The sequence below is a fragment of the Ursus arctos genome, unplaced genomic scaffold, assembly GCF_023065955.2.
Source record: "Ursus arctos isolate Adak ecotype North America unplaced genomic scaffold, UrsArc2.0 scaffold_11, whole genome shotgun sequence".
Lineage (NCBI taxonomy): Eukaryota > Metazoa > Chordata > Mammalia > Carnivora > Ursidae > Ursus > Ursus arctos.
This window is the reverse complement of record NW_026622775.1, coordinates 39,529,053-39,542,902: the sequence shown is the minus strand read 5'-3', so window position 1 is coordinate 39,542,902 and position 13,850 is coordinate 39,529,053. Positions and strand designations below refer to the sequence as shown.

The window sequence follows — 13,850 nt, the reverse complement described above, 5'->3', positions numbered from 1 at the left end:
GATTCTCCCTTTCCCTTCTCTGCCCCTCTCCCCATTTGTGCCAGCTTTTAGAGGCCACCCACCTCCCTTGGCCCATGGCCCTCCTCCTCCACCAAACCTAGTAACATCAAGCAAAATCCTCACACTGCATTATCCCAATCTCTTCTGCCTTATTTTTCCAGTTAAAAACCTGTGTAATTACATAACGTGCACCCATATTATCTAGGATACTCTCCTGAGCACTTTACTTCCCATTTGTACACACTTTCGGATATCACTCAACTGTACACATTCAAGAAGCAAAAGCCACTTTGAAAAAACAAAAACAAAAAACAAAAACAAAAGCCAGTTTCAGATCAACTGTTTTGCTGCCTAATCCAATCATGCCTGAACACAAAGGTCTTCAGTAGCTTGTTTTTGGAGATTCCTGTATCCCTGTTGTTTCCCAGTGAAAGACCAAAGTAAAATTGTTCCAATGAAGAGTCAAGTAGAGAAAAGCCACATGTGAATACTTAGGATCTATGTGTTATTGCATTGATAGCTCTGTAGTTAATTTGTTTGAAGCTTGTTTTCTGGTCAATTCCTCAGGAAGTTCTCATGGCATTATTTTCTGAATTCTTGCATGTTTAAGCTTATATAAGATACTTAAATGGGAAATAGGGAACGGAGTTACCCTTTGAAGTATTTTCCACTGGTTGGAAGTTACCCACCTTCAAGCTGGCCAGAAGATAACTTAAACCCGTCACCAAGCAAGCCAAATCATTTAAATAATTCAATCACATACTCCTCCTGGAACCATTTTCAAATGAACCCTTGTAAGATAAAACAGAGCTATGCCAAGCCCTATACAGATGCAGCAAATTAATTGGAGCTTGACTGTATCACTAGATAATGTCCAAAACCAAGATAAAAACTCAGTTCCTGGACTCTACCCTCAATGACCGCTTTTTAGACCCAACTTTTGTCTGCCCTGCAAAGGAAGCCCCTGTCATTTGAGATCGAAATGTACAACTAATGTTTTTTACTGAAAACTTTGCTTCTTCACTATGGGGTATCAATAGGGAATGTCATTTATTCCTTTATTCAACAAACACTGGACTTCTAGGCACTGGAGATGTAGTGGTGAACAAGACCCAAAAAAAGCAATCCTCATGAAATACTCTAGTAGACACAAGTAAAAACTACAGAAAAAATAAGAGATTGTGGAGGTTAGGGCACAATTTTTAACAGGCCAAGCCCATCATCAGGGTCTACTGAGACGTAGAGGTAAAGGAGCAAGCTCTGTGGCATTTAAGGAGATTATTTCAAGCACAGGGGGAAAAAGTGCCAAAGCCCTAAGGTAAAAATGTACCTAGCCCATCCAGGAATAGTGAGGGCAGTCTGGCTAAAAAACTTTAGGGGCATTTCTAAGAGGTAGTTAAGAGGTGAGGGGCAAGATCAGTTTGGGCCTTGAGTGAACAGACCATCCTCAAGAGTGGACCTACAGAGACCAGGTAGGCAGTAACAATCCAGGCAAAAGTGATCGCAACAGAGTTAAGAAATGGTGATTCCAGATACATTTTGAATAAACTGAATTGTCAAGGATGACCAGATGATTTTGGCCTAAAACAGGAAGGGCGGGTTAAACTGTTAGTATCCAGAATACCATTTTAGACCTGTCAAATGGTGAAATGCCTATTTTATATCCAAGTAAAGATGCTAAGTAAGCAGTTGGATAGACAAACCTATAGTTCAAAGAAAGGTACAGGCTAGAAATAAAAAATCTGGAAGTCGGTTTAATATACTGAATAAGAGTATCTAGGGAGATAATTGATAAACGTCCAAGGACTAAGCCCCAGGCCTCTCCAACACTAATGTCTGAGATGAACTAGTAAACAGTGGCTATTGACATGGGAGGAAATCTTTTTAAGATTCAACTGTCAGATGTCACTTGAGGCAAATAAAATGTCATTAACAGGCCATTTAAACTTAGCGACAAAGTCACTGGCAACCTTCATACAACAGCTTGTGGGAGGTGTCCAACTTCTAATTTAAAAGTAAAATTAGGTACAAAGAAAATGGTTTACTCAACATCAAACAAAAACTGCTCATTGTCCAAGATACACAGTCAACTTTTTTGAGCTTTGCAATATAAGGGGTTTGAGTAGGGTGTTACCTGGAAGGGCAGTTTTCAGTTTGTATGCTGGTGGAAGGGACTGGTTGAATAAATATCAATAAAGGTGAAAACTGCTAGAGCCATGAATTTGATTAGGCAAGAGGGAAGGCAAAAATGCTAATATATACATACATGGCAGGGTAGGAATTTGTTAAGTTCTTTCATCTACTTTAAACTTTTCTAATGATTTTAAGGTCATCAGCTGATCAAAAATGAAAAAGTTGGAGGTGAGGAGGACTACAGAATGGGTGAATGACTAGAGGAGGAAATACTGGCTAGTGGGCGGCATCAAATACCCACTTATTAACAGGTGATCAATAACCAATTTCTCTAGCCAAGTTCAACTTCACAGTACTGGTGCGGTGTGGCATTTTGCTGCTATAGGGAAAAGAACACTTGGATTTAAAAAAAAAAAAAAACCCTAAAAATTTAGCAGGCTTTTCCCATTAATCAGTCCAGCACAGTGGTTCTCCAACTGTGGTCCTGGCCATCACCATAACCTGGAAACTGTTTAAATGCAAGTTTAAAAAAAAAAAGTTTTCAGGGCTCACCCTACAACTACTGAATGAAACTCTGGGGGCAGGGCCCTGCCATATTTTAACAAGCCTTCCAGATGGTTCAAGAACCATTTAAGGGATACCTGGGTGTCTCAGTTGGTTCAGTGTCGGCTCAGGTCATGATCCCAGAGTCCTGGGATCGAGTCCCATGTCGGGAGCCTGCTTCACCCTCTGCCTGTATTCTCTGTCAAATAAACTTAAAAAAAAAAGCATTTAAAAACATACAGCATGTTAAAAAAGATTCCCTTTTACTAACCCTCTGTAGTACTTCCATCCAGATCACTACAGCTTAAAGTGGATCACTACCCTTTTGCAGCTATTCAGTAATGCAGAGCAATGGATAAACTCCATACAACAGTTCACATCACCTTCAGTTCAGAATATCTGATTCACCAAGCCTACAATATTTAAAAAGAAACATCAGAAAATTAAACATCACAAATAAGATTTTTTTTATTTGTCACCATTAAATGTCTGATTTTTAAACAGATTCTTGGACTGGTGGCTCATATCCATCAGCTCGTTCAACTTTAGCACCGGTCTCGTCCCCAGTAGCTTTTCCAGAACTACTACCTTCACCATGAAGCTCCATGAGCTTTCCCACTAAAAGAAAGAAAGAAAATGTTATAGTACACCATTATCTTAAAACAATGATCTTCAATATTACATAGGCATGACAGAAAAAAAAACCATAATCTGGACTTAAAAAAAAAAACAAGACATCAATGTATCTGGCCACACATTATTTTTCTCAGGAATCCTATGATTTTCCACTTACATTCAAACTTGGGCTTCTTCAGCATTTTTACTTTTCTAACGAAGACATCATGGAGTGGATAAATAGACTGACAAGCTTTTTCTATGTCTTTTCCGATGCTGTCTGGAATCCTACAAACCAGTAAAGACAGAAATGGATAAATTTATACATACTAATACCCACGTCATTTAATCCACTCAAAACCTCATGTAAGACAGTCGACACAGTCTATTACTGCCCCTTTACAGGTGGAGGTTAAACGATTCGAGTTATACAAGTAGTTAGCAGGAAAGTTAGCATGTGAGCTTTCTGCCTTTTCTATTCCACCCTCCTAGCCAACTGCACGGGAACATCAGAAAGATGTTAACAAAATCAGTGCACATCATCTGGGACCGAAACATCTTGTCATCATCTATTCCCATACATTACTGACTGTGGAGAAGTTTTGCCCATACAGTGTATTTTCTAATTAAGACAAAAGCATTTCCTATGCTTCAAGTCTCAGTATCTGCCATGAGACTGCTTCATTCAAATAAGGATAAAGAAACCAAATCACATTTACTGAGCACTTAACATGTTCTCATTTTAAGGGATACAACCAGACAGTTTCAGACAGGATTTAAACACAGGTCTGACTCCACCTTGTTTCATATGCTTTCCTTCATCTGAGGGATAAGCAGAAATTCAGGGTTATGTGGTGTGAGGAAAAGAAACACTTACAATTTATTGACCACTTCTTTCAAGTCATTTGTCTGCACCTCTCGGGTCATGATCTCCATCATCTTTTTCCGAATCTGGCGGACCTGCTGGTGCTGAGCATAAGAGGTCTTCCGAATCTGATTATTGCGTTTTTTAGTAAAACCAACACAAAACAGACGAAGCAAATACCCATCGGTAGTCTTGACATCAACATGAGCTTCAATCATGGTCTAGTGAAAAAAAGATATTATCAGATGTACGTCTTAATGTTACCAATTTTTAGCCCTCCAATTCTAACATAAAAACGCTAGAAAAACCAAGTACTCATACAATATAAAGTAACAGAAACTACATGCCTAATTTACAGAATTAACTTCCTTGAAGTGAACTTACCCAGTTACTCCAAATCTTACTATCCTTCATATCTAATTAAATAAATACCAAGTCCTCTCAGCTCTATTCCCTAGGTAACACTTCTATCCCCATCTCAATAGCACAGCACCGCCCCATATCTTTCACATGCCAGCCTTCAACAGCCTACCCTTCCCACCAACCAACTGTACACCTCTGCGTGATAAGAAAACCAGTTCTATAGACTCCAGTCTACACTTATTCCTTTTTAGGAAAATGTGTCTGAATAGGTGAAATACTGCTATAACACTAAATGCATATATTTTTAAATGTCCTTCATGATCCAAACTAAAGCCTGATGACGATTAAATATTCAATTTCACAGCTAAAATGTATTAAAAAATCCACTAACTACTCATATTTTTGCCTCCAGTTAAAAAACGAAAACTACCTTAGGTAGCAAGAAAAACTGAAATACCTCCTTTGCATTTTGTAAATTGTATACTGAAGAAATGAGCAATACCCTTATGGCAAAAGGACCTTAGAACATTTCCAGAAACTCAGCCATAAAATCTGCAGGGAATGTCAGAAATAAATGTAACAGTATAATCAATATGTATCATCTGGGACCGAAACATTTTGTCATCATTCATTCCCATATACAAAACAGCCCAAAACTGAATGGTTAGCCAGACACATCTGAACCAATATAATTATTTCCTGTAGTAACAATGCTTTCTAAATGCTCTGTGTCAAGTTCTGTCCTTAAAGCATCTTCACATGGCTCTTTTATTTCATCTTCATAACTCCAAGAAGTGATGATCTTACCTGCCTACCATTTTAGATAAAGGAATCAAAGCTTAGCAAGCTTTAAGTTACTTGCCAAAGAGAACACAACTGGGAAATGGAGTAAAGATTCCAACCTCACACCAGTCTCTGCCACTCTTAGCAACTCTGATAAACCCAATTTTAAAACTTGGAAAAAAACAAATAAATCTTGAACTCCACTTAAATAGGAGGATCATGGCTTGCTTACCCCTTTATTCAAGTTCAAGAGTGCCAATCCCAGAGTCAGCACTCAATAAAAGCTAGAAAACATCAAGGATTTGAAATGAAATCTACTTCAGTCACATTTGCTGCTCCTTTTCGTAACAGGGTATCCCTGGCCATGAACGCCAAAGCACCACGCACTCTAAGAAACTTTTGTTCTCACCTGCCATTTTTTGACCATGGAGCACATTTTGTCACGGGTAAGATCCATGCCATGGAAATTGGTCAGGCAGTTTTTGCCCTGAACATCCTCAGTAATTAGCTTGAATTTTCTAAATGCAACTTCATCATTCTGCAGATCAGCCAGGCTCACTTCAAAAACACGACCCTTGAGGCCATCAGATGCGATTTCTATAAAACAAGAAATTGTCTTACTAACATTAGGAACCACACAAAAGTCAAGCCAACAAAGAACATTCATGCATAAAGCTGAACTTAGAGAGTTAATGGTAAAGTATAAAGAACTTAACTTTTGTTAACCAAATCCATGTGGCAACCAATGACTTAAGGCCAGTGCTTACTCGAAACTCAGAAGTACCTAGGCACATTTTCTTAGTAATTCTCAAAGCACCACCTTTCTTCTACAAATGTTGTACCAAAAAAGCACCACCGTGGCCAGAGCTGCAACCGAGAGCTATTTCCCTAATTCTCCCACCATACAACCACCAGTAAACCTTGATTTAAAAAACAAAACAATAAAATACTCACTGGTTCCTTGAGTTCTTGTGACTAGTGTTTTTCCAATATTTCTTATGTTGAACATAGCTGGTGCTTTGACATCATACCAATCTTTCTTAGAAAATGGATCAACCCTGTATTTTAAAAACACATAAGTTTTATCGCAGATCACGTAATTCTTACTGAATTTTTAAAACTTTCCTCATTCTGATGATTTTAAAGGGCTAACTGGCATGTAAGCAACTGGAGTCTAAGTAACTACTCCCTTCAGTGAGATGAGGGGTGCAAACCTAGCTCTTCCCTACGATAGGTATCAGCTTCACTGTACACAGACCGGACACTTTGTAAAATTATACCATAAACGTACACGCTCCCCAACCCATCGGTTCTTCGGCTACACAAGGAGCCTTGCCTCCAAATAACACGCACGTCTCTTGAACTCTACTGGTATATGAAGACACGTACTGGTAACCCTGGCTCTTCAGGGACTCAAACAAGCTCATTAGGCACTCCACGCGTCCCACCTGGCCCAAAGAGAGGACGGGAATGGAATAAACTTACAAGGCCAGGGAGCCCACAAGGCCCAGAAGGCCGAAGGAAAGAAGCCGGCCCGTGGAGATGCAGTACCCGTACCCGCCAGGCCACCGTTCTCAGTTTACCAACCCGGCACGGCCCTCGCAATCCAACTGATATCCTCACCATCCGGCCCACACCGCCATCCAGAACCCGCCTGCCGAGCCCAACATGACCTCAAAAAGCTGGGGGCCAAGACAGGAGACACTTACACTTTCTTCTTGGCTCCCTTTTTGCCGCCTTTCGTAAGGCGCTTGTTCTTGCCGACCGCCATTGCGCTGCTCAGGGAGCCAAAAGGGCGGAAGTAAAACTCACGCGAGAACTTAGGCGTACGGGGCGAGGCGTGCCATCTACGTGACCTTCAATCTTGCGTTTTTCCGGCCTCTAGAATATCGCGACAACAGAAAGAGGCACTCCGATTGTAGCTGCGACAGCGCCCTCACGTGTGTGGAGACTGCGCAGCACGCCGCGGGCGGCTCTCCTGGACGCTGCGCTCGGGAGGGGCGGTCGCTGGCGCGGAAGGCAGAAGCTGCGAACCCCTGGCGGTCGGTGCTTTCCGTGGCTCTGACGCCCGGAAGTAAGTTTCCGTGGCGGGAGGCAGCCTCTCCACGTTGTTAAAAGCGAACTTACCAAGTCACTGTTTTTTCTGGAGAGTATGGGATTCGGAATCAGACAGCAGATCCAATTTCAAATGCTAGTTTCAATATTTAGCCTGGTGACTTATCTATGCTTCGGTTTCTTCGTATTTAAAAAGGCGATAGTAATATAATCTGCCTCATAAGATTGTTAGTAGGATAAATAAATTAGTAGGATTGAATAAGTTAGTAGGATTTAAATAAGCAGTATTAAATAACTTTGGAGATACTAGTAATGTTCTGCATGTTGATAGGATTGCTGGTTAGTGGGGAATGTTCACTTGTGAACGTCAAGTTACATACTTGTGTACTTTCCTATAGGTTTATTATACATTGATATGAATTATGATTGTTTCCTTGAGGGACTTATGATTCCACTGTCCCATATATTTTAATTTTTCAAGAAAAGTTGGAGATTGCCAAACTTTTCACTTTTTGCAACTGATGGAAAAAAAAATCTTTTTAATTTTAGGGGTTTAACAAAGTACATCCTGGTTAGCTGTGGCTCATAAGCTTCAAGTGGTGCAGCCCCTGGAAAGCTGGCCCATACAGGTCTGGTACTCAGCCAAAGGTATGTTGAGTTCTGGTCTCTAAACTTCCCCTCTGGCAAAAACCCTGTGAGCAAGCCAGAAACCAGTTCCCACTCACAAGGCCCCACAAACATTTAACCCTGTAATCCCTTTCAGTCCTCCTAACCTCCATCCCCTACCTCCTACTACTCCCACTATCCAGTCTTCCTAAATCTCCAGTCCTATCCTGAAATCTTTCCCCATTAATCTAAGGTGCTTATAGCATAAAGTCCTTATTTCATAACAGTACGAATATACTTAACACTACTGAACTGTGCACTTAAGAATGGTAAAGATGGTAAATTTTATGGTTTGGGTTTTTTTTTTTTAAGATTTTATTTATTTGCGAGAGAGAGCAAGCAAACATGGGGGATGGGCAAACAAGCAGACTCCTGCTGAGCAGGAGCTCCATCCCAGAACCCAGAGATCATGACCTGAGCTGAAGGCAGACGTTTAACTGACTGAGCCACTCAGGTACCCCATGGTTTGATTTTTCGTTTGTTTGTTTTTTACCACAGTTTTAACAAAAAAAAAATAAAGTCCGTAGCCAAGCCAACAAAAACTCTTTTATCTGGCCCTCCTCATCTCTTCATCATTACTACATCTTGTCCTTTACCAGGTCCCCCAACTCCTGTTCAAAATTCCCTGCCCTTGGTGTACCTGTGTGGCTCAGTCAGTTAAACATCTGCCTTCTGCTCGGGTCATGATCCCAGGATCCTGGGATCGAGGGACTCCCTGCTCAGTGAGGAGTCGGCTTCTCCTTCTGCCCCATCCCCTTGTGCTCTCTCTCTCAAATAAATAAAACCTTAAGAATTAATAAGTAAAATAAAATTCCCTACCCTAAATGGTTTTCTCTTCTCTTTCATTCCTTTTCCCTCAGCAGCAAGCAAATACCTGTGCGTATTCAAGACCGCTCAGCCTCATTCCTTCTTTCATTAAGAGATCGAGTACCCAGAAAAATAGGCTTTCCCTCAGACCTGTTCCCAGAGGCCTAGAACTGCTTAACTTCTTCGTAACTATGGATTAAACCTGCTCCTTTCTTACTGTGAGCAGAAGTGACCATGCAGTCATTTTCTTATTTTGTACCCTCTTCTCTTAGCACATCATAGGCCCTCAAAATATTTGTTGGATTAGCAAGTAAGAGATAGATGACATCATTGGTGTTCCCCGTCTTTTGGACTTCGTGGATCAATCCAGATTTTCCAAATAATATTGGAACCAATAGAACTGCAATTTTTAAGTTTTACCAACCTATAAAAAAACAATAGACAACTGCCATTTACTATCTGCATCACTTCATTTTTAAATTATATTTTGACCCCAAAATAAAAATAAAGAACATATCCTCTAAAAAGTCAGTCCTTGTAAATAAATAAATCAACTTTATGAAAACCTCCTTACACCCTATTTTTCTTGCCTCACTGCAGACTGGTGAAAACTAGTGACCAGTGGAAATCAGTGAGTCCTTCTAAATATAATATTGAGTCTAATAAACTCTCTTTATTAATTCTATACTTATAGTAACTTTGACCTAAGTTTACTTCATAGGCGGCAGTTCACTAGTTTAAAATCTTCCCAGTGGAAAATATTATAGACCCCAAGTCTACCTATTCCAGAATAAAAACCAAACTTGTCTTCTTCCCAGTCTGATTCCTCTTTCTGCCCAAGAGTAGAAAAGCCACAGAGGAGGCAGTAATGAAGTCAGTTGCATCTAGTTTCTTCTAGCAAAACCAGCACCTAAGGGATTTGTCAGAGGTACATATTTGAATCCTCTGTTTTGTAATAAAAGCTTTTTTAGAAGAATTATGTTCCTTGACACTGTTACATTAAATGGTGCAATTATCTGTTTTAATTTAATTATGTTGAATGAAAGACAGCACAGGGCATGTGAAATCAGGTTATTGGGTCTCAACCATCTGAGAATTTCAAAACTCAGATCAAATAAAATGGAACAGACAAATGTCAGACTGCATCAAACCTAGTAAAGTGTCCAATTGTTTTATTGATTTTCTTTTCAACTGTGACTAAACTCTTAAATTGATCTAGTGATTTTTAAATTTTGATTACCATGTCTTTTATTTATAAAAGGTTAATTTAGTTCTTTTTCAATTTATGTCACTTTGTAGTTTCTTATTCTTTGAAGGCATTTTCCATATAGATTTAAGCCAGTAAGGGTAATTGTTTTATAGTCACTGTATGATAATTCCAGTATCTGCATTTTTCTGTCAGTCTGTTTCTATTGTCTATTTTTGTGCCAGCTCTCTGAGTGGAGTCTAGTTTCTAGTTATCTTTGTGTACTGGTCATTGCGTTTGAAAACTAATATTTGGGGCACCTGGGTGGCTCAGTCAGTTAAGCATCTGCCTTCGTCTCAGGTCATGATCCCAGAGTTCTGGGATCGAACCCCATGTCAGGCTACCTGCTCAGCCAGGGAGTCTGCTTCTCCCTCTATTCTCCCCCCTGCTCATGATCTATCTCTCTCTCTCTCTCTCTCTCTCTCTCTCACACACACACACACACACACACACTCTTTCTCTCTCTCTCAAATAAATAAAATCTTTTTTTTTAAAGGGAAAACTAATATTTGTGGGAATAATTTGAGGCCTATGATGAAGATACCCTCTTTCAGATATGATATGCATATCCTTCTGCCAGAGTCCTGCAAGCATTTAAACCAGCTTTTTTGGCTTTAGGCTTCCTGGGCAACCCAGGAGGTTCAAATCCAGCTATAATTCCTTGTAGGTGTCCTACTCTAGATTCACCTCTTAATGGTGTAACCCTTCGAGGTCAGTTTGCTGAGGGGAGGATCTCCTATTAGACTTCACACCTCTTATGGACCTTGGGATTGGATTTATGTCCCTGTCACCTAGAGTAGCTAACCAAGTCAGTGTTCCAATTATCTGGAACCAAGAAATACACTTAGGGCAAAAGTAGTTTGGTATTTGTTTATCTTGTTTATTCCTCCCCCCCTCCTGTTTTGGACAAGTAATTCCTTACTAAAAAGAATACATTTTATTTTTTTTTAAGATTTTATTTTTAAGATCTCTACACCCAATGTGAGGCTTGAACTTACAACCCCAAGCTCAGGAGTTTCATGGTCTACGGACTGAGGCAGCACAGTGCCCCAAGAATAGCATTTTAAGTAGAGTTTTGGTTTGGAAGCATGGGGAACAATAGATCATTTATTTAACTGATGTTTAGAAATCTCTTCCATATGAAATTTCTTCCAAATTTCTTCCATTTCTGATGCCTGGGTGGCTCAGTCAGTTAAGTGTCTACCTTTGGCTCAGGTCATGATCTCAGGGTCCTGGGATCAAGTCCCACATCAGACTCCTTGCTCAGCAGGGAACCTGCTTCTCCCTCTCCCTCTGCCTGCTACTCCCCGTGCTTGTGCACTCTCTCTCTCACTTACAAATAAATAAAATCTTAAAAAAAAAAAATTTCTTCCATAAATGGAGAAATTTGAGGAAATCTTGCCTTGTTATCTTAAATTTTTAAATTATGCATTCTGTTCATTATCCTGATAAATGGAAATTTATGTGTCTTCTTACTGATGACATCATCTTAAATGCTTAAAAGATATTACTAAATCCTACCAGATTGCAGTGAAACTAGTGCTCTCTCATTCCTACTTGTTAGTATTTTACAATGATAAGCCATTTGAAAAGTAATTTGTCCATGTGATTCAAAAACCATCAGTGTCCTGCAAATATATCATAAGGAAATAAATCAAAATTGGGAAAAACCTGTATGTGTAAAGATATTATTCAGCCTTAATCATAAAATTAGAAGATGAGAAATAACCTAAATGCTTTAAAATAAGGAAATGGAAGGGATGCCTGGGTGGTGCAGTCGGTTGAGCCTCCACTCTTGGTTTCTTCTCAGGTCATGCCCTTGGGGTCAGAAGATGAGCCCTGCATTGGGCTCCAAGCTTAGTCCAGAATCTGCTTAAGACTGTTTCTCCCTCTCCCTCTCCCAAACCCAACCCCCCACTCACATACACACACACACACACACTCTCTCTCTCTCTCTCCCCCAAAAATAAATCTTAGAAATAAATAAATAGCAAAAAGATGATTCTTAAATTTAAAAAACAATAATAAAATAAAGAAATGGTTAAGTAAATTATGACACATCCATTTGGTATACCATTATGCAGCCATTATAAATCATGAGTATGAACGTTGTTTAGACAAATAGAAAATGGTTATGATAAAGTGATCAATGCAGGATACAAAATTTATATACATCTTCATTATAACTATATAAAAGGCAAAAGGCAGTGGAAAAAAAAAGATATCAAATACAAGAAACTTGGGGGTGCCTGGGTGACTCAGTCAGTTAAGCGTCTGCCTTAGGCTGAGATCATGATCCGGGAGTCCTGGGATCGAGTCCTGTGTCTGGCTCCTTGCTCAGCAGGAAGCCTGCTTCTTCCTCTGCCTGCTGCTCCCCCTACTTGTGTGCTCTCTCTCTCTGACAGATGAATAAACAAAATCTTAAAAAAAAAGTACAAGAAACTTAACAATTTAAAATCTCTCAGGTTATTTGGTGAGCCCACCTATATGGGGCTCAGAGGAAATCAGCATAGTTGTACTAGAATGGCATTCCTTTTCTCTTCCGGTCTTGTTAAGTTTCCTGTGACATTAAGTATAAAATGAATAATTGAAAATTAATATAAAAATAACATTGGTGATGGTTGTGCAACTCTCAATATACTAAAAACATTTACTTGTGTACCTTAAAAGGGGAATTTTATGGTATGAGAGTTATATCTGAAAAAGCTATTGTTAAAAAATTAAAAACATAATTTCTAAAGTGAATATGATTTATGAAATATCCCAGTGTTTGAGCTTTTTAAAATATTTAATTTGCCAATCCTGTAGTCTTATGATTAAATCTCATTCTGTCTTTGGTCCTCCCAGCTCTCTCCCCACTGCTACCAGCACAGCTGTCCTCTTTCTCATGGAGACTTTCATTCTCTTTACTACATCTGTGATACTGTGATTTATAATAAGAAATATATATATTTCCGTCTTCATCTGGGTTGCTGGTACAGAGCTCCAAAAACCCTTGGAATTTCCTAAGTGATGATATCAGTAAAGGTGTCTCTTGTTATGTTAATAGATTTGGATGCACCTGAGGATGGGGCTGGTTGCCAGAAGAACCAACCCTATGATTATAGGGTTGGAATTTTCTGTCCCACCCCCCCTTGACCTCCCTGTAGGGAGTTGGGCTGGAGGTTGAGTTCAATCACCCATTCAATCACCAGGTCAGTAGTTGATAAGGCCCATGTAATGAGGCCTCTTTAAAAATCCAAAATGGCAAGGGAGTGCCTGTGTGGCTCAGTTGGTTAAGCCTCCAAACTCTTGGTTTCAACTGGGGTCATGATCTCAGGGTCCTGGGATCGAGCTCTATGTTCAATGGAGAGTCTGCCTCTCTCTCCCTCTGCCCCTCCCCCTGCTCGCTTGCGTGCACTTTCTCTCTCTCTGAAATAAATAAATGAATCTTTAAAAAAAGAAAAATAAAAACCCAAGATGACAGGGTTCAGAGAGCTTCTAGGTTGTGAACACATGGAAATGTGGGGAGGCTGGTGTGTTTGGAGAGAACTTGGAAGTTTTGCACCCTTTTCCCGTACCCTGCCCTATGCATCTCCTCCATCTGGATATTCCTGAGTTCTGTCCTTTTATAATAAATTAGTAATCTAAATGTAAGTGAAGTTAACTTACTAATTTAGTAAACTAGTAAGTAAACTAAAAGCTAACTTACTAACTTAGTTAAGTAAGTAAAATGTTTCTCAGAGCTCTGTGAGCCACTCTAGCAAATCAATCTAACCCAAGGAGGGGGTTACT

The 13,850-nt window shown here is 39.7% G+C and overlaps 2 protein-coding genes and 2 non-coding genes across 4 annotated transcripts in view; 1 reads left to right on the top strand and 3 right to left on the bottom strand.

Annotated features, from left to right (window-relative positions):
* Positions 1-3,119: 3,119 nt before the first annotated feature.
* Positions 3,120-7,185, bottom strand: RPS3A (ribosomal protein S3A). Its single transcript, XM_026499461.3, has 6 exons — positions 7,012-7,185; positions 6,257-6,360; positions 5,712-5,899; positions 4,169-4,377; positions 3,470-3,579; positions 3,120-3,294 (listed from the first exon to the last, which is right to left on the bottom strand). The coding sequence occupies exons 1-6, from the start codon at positions 7,071-7,073 to the stop codon at positions 3,173-3,175; spliced, it is 795 nt and encodes a 264-aa protein (XP_026355246.1). The 5' UTR covers positions 7,074-7,185; the 3' UTR covers positions 3,120-3,172.
* On the bottom strand, positions 3,797-3,865 carry LOC113255854 (small nucleolar RNA SNORD73). The gene has a single exon (XR_003316473.1). It is a non-coding gene; the product is annotated as a small nucleolar RNA SNORD73 (small nucleolar RNA).
* Positions 5,080-5,152, bottom strand: LOC113255853 (small nucleolar RNA SNORD73). Its single transcript, XR_003316472.1, has one exon. It is a non-coding gene; the product is annotated as a small nucleolar RNA SNORD73 (small nucleolar RNA).
* Positions 7,186-7,247: 62 nt separating the features above from the next.
* The window catches only part of LRBA (LPS responsive beige-like anchor protein), a 791,618-nt gene continuing 785,015 nt past the window's right edge, over positions 7,248-13,850 (top strand). The window contains exons 1-2 of the mRNA XM_044384357.3: positions 7,248-7,376; positions 7,907-8,005. The gene's annotated coding sequence lies outside the window, so the exon portion shown is untranslated. The remainder of the gene's footprint in view (positions 7,377-7,906; positions 8,006-13,850) is intronic.

What these genes read in the sequence shown, in the direction of transcription:
- RPS3A (XM_026499461.3), bottom strand. Translation starts at nt 7,073, where the DNA reads ATGGCGGTCGGCAAGAACAAGCGCCTTACGAAAGGCGGCAAAAAGGGA. An exon ending in CCATGGTCAAAAAATGGCAG is followed by an intron (nt 4,378 to 5,711) that starts GTGAGAACAAAA and finishes TTTTTTCACTAG; the next exon opens with ACCATGATTGAAGCTCATGT. An exon ending in GAAGAAGCCCAAGTTTGAAT is followed by an intron (nt 3,295 to 3,469) that starts GTAAGTGGAAAA and finishes TCTTTCTTTTAG; the next exon opens with TGGGAAAGCTCATGGAGCTT.